General features: G+C 40.7%; 1 protein-coding gene across 1 annotated transcript; it reads left to right on the top strand.

Annotated features, from left to right (window-relative positions):
• The first annotated feature begins 218 nt into the window (after window positions 1-218).
• LOC138846353 (olfactory receptor 1468) lies at window positions 219-1,776 on the top strand. The gene has a single exon (XM_070061794.1). It carries the CDS (start codon window positions 791-793, stop codon window positions 1,634-1,636), a length of 846 nt encoding a protein of 281 aa, XP_069917895.1. The 5' UTR covers window positions 219-790; the 3' UTR covers window positions 1,637-1,776.
• The last annotated feature ends 4,449 nt before the right edge of the window (window positions 1,777-6,225 follow it).

Genomic DNA, 6,225 nt, shown 5'->3' with positions numbered 1-6,225 from the left:
ATCTATAGGCTATGTTAGATTGGAGTTGATGATGAGAGGAGAAATGAATGAAATAAAACTCACAGAGTTTTGATTTGGTACTGGATTCCTTTCACTGATTGTGAGAATGGAGAAGGAGAAGTTTGGGAGAGGGACTAGGTAAGACGAGTTTCATTTGGGATCTGTTGAGCTTAAGATGTCTGTGATCCCTCCACAGGAAGATAATCATGGAGCGGTGGGATACAGAGTTCTGTGGGTTAGATAGATATCTACACTAGTGTTTAAATGGTAAGCTAATACAGTGGAGGGCATGGTTCTGCTTGTAGGTATACATAAAGTTGAAAGAAAATGATATTTAGAAAACCTTGAGGAAAATTAACAGGTAAGAAACAGACAGAGTAGGAGCCAATCATAGTTTTCAAGTGGTCAGAAAGTAAACTAATAAATTTGTGTCTCAGGAACAAATAGATAATAATGTTTGAGAAACAAAGGAATACTGTAACATGTAAAAAGAAATGAAGAAATAAGGCATTTATGTCTATGGATTGTAATTGCATACATCAAGAGTAAAGACATCGATATTGTGATGTGAGTGAAAGGAAGTATTTTGACAGAACATTTAATAAATAATGTATCATAGAAATATGTTGATTTTTAAATTCAAGCTTTAGGGGACACTGTTATTTCTTCCTAAAGGTACTAGCCACACAACATGACATGAAAGAACCAAACCACTGCGTCAGAGTTCCTCCTCCTGGGCCTGCCCATCCAGCCACAGCACAAAAACCTCTTCTACATCCTGTTCCTGGCCATGTACCTGACCACAGTCATAGGGAACCTCCTCATCATTGTCCTCATTCACCTGGACTCTCATCTCCACACGCCCATGTATTTGTTTCTCAGCAACTTGTCCCTCTCTGACCTCTGCTTCTCCTCTGTCACAATGCCCAAATTGCTGCAGATCATGCAGAGCCAAGTCCCATCCATCCCTTATGCAGGATGCCTGGCCCAAATGTACTTCTTCCTGTTTTTTGGAGACCTGGAGAGCTTCCTCCTTGTGGCCATGGCCTACGACCGCTATGTGGCCATCTGCTTCCCCCTGCACTACACCAGCATCATGAGCCCCAAGCTCTGCTTCTGCCTGGTGGTGCTGTCCTGGGTGCTGACCACGTTCCATGCCCTGCTGCACACCCTGCTCATGGCCAGGCTGTCTTTCTGTGCAGATAATGTGATCCCCCACTTTTTCTGTGATATGTCTGCTCTTCTGAAGTTGGCCTGCTCTGACACCCATGTCAATGAGTTGGTGATATTTGTCATGGGAGGCATCATTCTCGTCATCCCTTTCCTACTCATTATCACATCCTATGCAAGGATTGTGTCTTCCATCATCAAGGTTCCTTCTGCGCGGGGCATCCGTAAGGCCTTCTCCACCTGTGGCTCCCACCTGTCTGTGGTGTCGTTGTTCTATGGGACAGTTATTGGTCTCTACCTAATCCCATCAGCCAATAATTCTACTGTGAAGGAGACTGTCATGGTTATGATGTACACTGTGGTGACTCCCATGCTGAACCCCTTCATCTACAGCCTGAGGAACCAAGACATGAAGGGAGCCCTGGGCAGAGTCATTTGTAAAAAGAAAATCATCTTCTGCCCATGATGATTGGGATTATTACATAATTTTATCTATTGATATTTAAATATTAATACAGACTTATTTTTGAAACTGTTTAAATGAAACACTATGTAATTGTTCAGTAAGTAAGAAAGGAGAAGTGTGTAGTTGAACACAGGAATGGGTTCTCAGTGACCAGCTAGGAAAGTTTTTTCTCTTTGTGAATTTCAGGTCACCTTGAAGAGGCGTATTTTATGATATTTTAATAGAAACTTTGGTCTCAAGTTATTAAACCACTTACTTATCATCTATGTTTTTAAAACAATAACTGCAATTTAAATGATACTGCCTCCTCCCACGTCAACAAGGACTAAGACCCAAACACCTCAGTCTCCTGCTACTTCTAAACTGGATTTGTTGTTCAAAAAATTTTTTTTACTTATCTCTCTATAAAGCACTCACATCATTCTGTCTCTTAACCTTTTTAATTTATCTTGTGTTTTCCTCTCTGCATTGTGCTTTTTTTAAAAAAAATTATTTATTTGAGCAGCAGAGAGAAAGGTCTCCCATCCCCTGATTCACTCCCTAGATGCCTCATAGGCTGGAGCTGGGCGGATCTGAAATCAGGAGCTAGGACCTTCGTCTGAGTCTCCCATGCAGGTGCGGGGCCCAAGCACTTGGGCCAACTTCTACTGCTTTCCCAGGCCACAGCAGGGAGCTGGATGGGAAGTGGAGCAGCCAGGACATGAACTGTCACCCATGTGGGATGCTGGCACTACAGGCAGAGGTTTAGCCTACTATGCCTCAGTGCCTGCCTCTGCATTGTCCTTTTTAATGGACCTGAATCTAGAATGAGCTTTCATCTTGTTTTGTTAGAATAGTTTGGTTTGTATTTACTCAAGAACTCAAGTCATCCCTGGGGCCCTAAATGTTGTTCTCTCAAGCTTGGGGAGGGAGCCAGAGTTAGGTTTTTTTTTTTCATTTCATTTTATTTTTCTTGAAAACAGATTAATATTGCAAAGTGAAGATTCATGACAATCATCATTGCAATGAGAAAAAATGGTATATTGTCATTTACATCATGATTCAGTGAAATAATATTTATAACTATATACTAGTTGATACTTCACTCGTGAAGTATTTCTTTCCTCTTCTCACTATTTTGCAAGTTATCAATAAACTTTACATTTTTGATGTTACTCTATTTTTGTGAAATCCTTTGAAGGAAAGGAAATATTATCATTTTAAAGGCTGAACATTAACTTGTTACTAAATGGAATTTTATGCTCACGAGTGCCTATTTTAGGTTTTTGAATTTGCAACTTGGATTGTAATTAAATGAGCATAGATGAGTTAAACATATTTAAGACTGTAAAACCTGGATACTGCACAATTTAAAAGGAGGTCATTAACAAGTTATATTTTAAATAGGATATCAATTCCAAGGGGATTTCAGGGTAGGGGAGTAAATTTTCCTCCTTTGGAAAAATCAGACTAAGTTCTTTAAAAGCCATGGAGGATTTTTAGGAGGTGAAGCTATTCTTTTTGATACTGAATTGGTGAATACAAATCATTATACATCCGTTCAAATCTACAAAACGTAGTTTCCTTTAGGAAACTGTAGACTTTAATTAATAAGGTGTCAGCACTGGATCATAATTTGTACAAATGTCCCACCCTCAGGCAAGGTGTTAATATCGAGGATAACTGGAATGGAAGGAGTGAGTGAGAGCCCTATGCTTGCCACTGGTTTTTTTTTTTTTTAATTTGTGTAACCTAACAATGACTCTAAAAACAATTCAAACAGAAAATTCTGATCTGCAGTGATAGAATTCAAATAGGAAAAAATCAGCTTAGTGACAGGAGATGAAATCTTGATTGTAAATTTTCTTTTTTTTTCTTTCTCTCTCTCTCTCTCTCTTTTTTTTTTTTTTTTTTTTGACAGGCAGAGTGGACAGTGAGAGAGAGGGAAAGAGAGAAAGGTCTTCCTGTTTCCGTTGGTTCACCCTCCAGTGGCTGCTGCGTCTGGCGCACTGCGGCGTGTGCACCACGCTGATCCGAAACCAGGAGCCAGGTGCTTCTCCTCGTCTCCCATGCAGGTGCATGGCCCAAGCATTTGGGCCATCCTCCACTGAACTCCCAGGCCACAGCAGAGAGCTGGACTGGAAGAGGAGCAACTGGCACAGAATCTGGCACCCCGACTGGGACTAGAACCCAGTGTGCTGGCACCACAGGCAGAGGATTAGCCTATTGAGCTGTGGCGCTGGCCTGTAAATTTTCATACTAAATTGCGAGGTGATGGAATTTTTCCAGATTTTGAGTGGGTTATAAGTTTATTTTATTTTAAAACTCATTGAACTGACCTTAAAATGAGTGTATTTGCTTGTATGTAAATTATATTTCAAGAAAATTTTAAAATGTAGTCCCTAGTCCTTGCTGTTAGTGGAGAAGGTCAACTATTTGTAAACTTGCCAATTATATGATCATTCAATGAACACTTACTATTTTTCAGTTTGCTTGTTCCTAGTTGGCATTGAAGCTGAACATATTTTCCTGTCATTTATTCTTTATGAGTTCTCTGCTAGTATTCTTTTTATACTTTCTGTTCTATTTGTTTTATTCTTTTTTAAAAAATTTTGTTTATTTACTTATTTATTTGACAAGTAGAGTTACAGACAGTGAAAGAGAGGGAGACAGAGAGAAAGGTCTTCATTCCATTGGTTCACTCCCCAAATGGCCGCTACGGATGGCGCCACACCTATCCGAAGCCAGGAGCCTCCTCCTGGTCTCCCATGCAGGTGCAGGGGCCCAAGCACTTGGGCCATCCTCCACTGCCCTCCCACAGCAGAGAGCTGGACTGGAAGAGGAGCAACCAGGACTAGAACCCAGCGCCCACATGGGATGCTGGCACCGCAGGCAGAGGTTTAACCAAGTGAGCCAAGGCGCCAGCCCCTGTTTTATAATCTTAGTATTTCATCTTTAAACATTTTTTTTTCAAAAAGATTTGTTTTATTTATTTGAAAAACAGAGTTACAGTTATTTTTTTTTAAACTTTCATTTAATGAATATAAATTTCCAAAGTACGACTTATGGATTACAATGGCTTTCCCCCCATACCGTCCCTCCCACCCACAACCCTCCCCTTTCCCACTCCCCCTCCCCTTCCATTCACATCAAGATTCATTTTCGATTATCTTAATATACAGAAGATCAGCTTAGTATACATTAAGTATGGATTTCAACAGTTTGCTCCCACACAGAAACATAAAGTGAAAAATAATAGATGATTTTTTAAAATGATGATGAAATCAGAGCAGACCTATTGTCATGTTTAATCCCAGTGAGAGTCAAGTTGGGAATTGATAATTTCTTTTTTTTTTTTTTTTTTTTTTTTTTTACAGAGGATCAGTTTAGTATGCATTAAGTAAGGATTTCAACAGTTTGCACCCCCATAGAAACACAAAGTGAAATATATTGTTTGAGTACTCGTTATAGCATTAAATCTCAATGTACAGCACATTAAGGATAGAGATCCTACATGAGGAGTAAGTGCACAGTGACTCCTGTTGTTGACTTTACCAATTGACACTCCTGTCTATGGCATCAGTAATCTCCCTATGCTCCAGTCATGAGTTTCCAAGGCTATGGAAGCCCTCTGAGTTCTCCGATTCTTATCTTGTTTAGACAAGCTCATAGTCAAAGTGGAGGTTCTCTCCTCCCTTCAGAGAAAGGTACCTCCTTCTTTGATGGCCTGTTCTTTCCACTGGGATCTCACTCGCAGAGATCTTTTGCCAGAGTGTCTTGGCTTTCCATGCCTGAAATACTCTCATGAGCTTTTCAGCCAGCTCCGAATGCCTTTAGGGCTGATTCTGAGGCCAGAGTGCTATTTAGGACATCTGCCATTCTATGAGTCTGCTGAGATTCTCACTTCCCATGTTGGATCACTCTCCCCTTTATTTACTCCATCAGTTAGCGTTAGCAGGTACTAGACTTGTCTATGTGCTCCCTTTGACTCCCAGTCCCTTCACCATGACCAACTGTGAACTGAAACTGATCACCTGGAACAGTGAGATGGCATTGGTACATGCCACCTCGATGGGATTGAATTGGAATCCCCTGGTATGCTTCCAACTCCACCACTTGGGGCAAGTCAGCCTGAGCATGTCCCAAATTATACATCTCTTCCCTCTCCCATTCCCACCACCATGTTCAACAGGGATCACATTTCAGTTAATTTTCAACACTTAAGAATAACTGTGCATCAATTACAGATCTAAACCAGTCATATTAAGTAGAACAAACAAAAAAAACTACTAAGAGGGATAATGTATTTAGTTGTTCATTAACAGTCAGGGCTATGCTGATCAAGCCACCATTTCCCATAGTGTCCACCTCACTCCAACAGGTTTCCATCTTTAAACATTTTTGATTAACATATAATATAGGTATTTTTTAAAAGATTTATTTATTTATTTGAAAGAGTTACACAGAGAGAGGAGAGGCAGAGAGAGAGAGAGAGGTCTTCCATATGCTGGTTCACTCCTCAATTGGCCGCAGCAGCCGGAACTGTACCAAGCTGAAGCCAGGAGCCAGGAGCCAGGAGCTTCTTCTGGGTCACCCATGCAGGTACAGGG

The sequence above is a fragment of the Oryctolagus cuniculus genome, chromosome 17 (assembly GCF_964237555.1).
Source record: "Oryctolagus cuniculus chromosome 17, mOryCun1.1, whole genome shotgun sequence".
In the NCBI taxonomy this organism is placed as follows: Eukaryota; Metazoa; Chordata; class Mammalia; order Lagomorpha; family Leporidae; genus Oryctolagus; species Oryctolagus cuniculus.
This window is presented reverse-complemented; position numbering and strand designations above follow the sequence as displayed.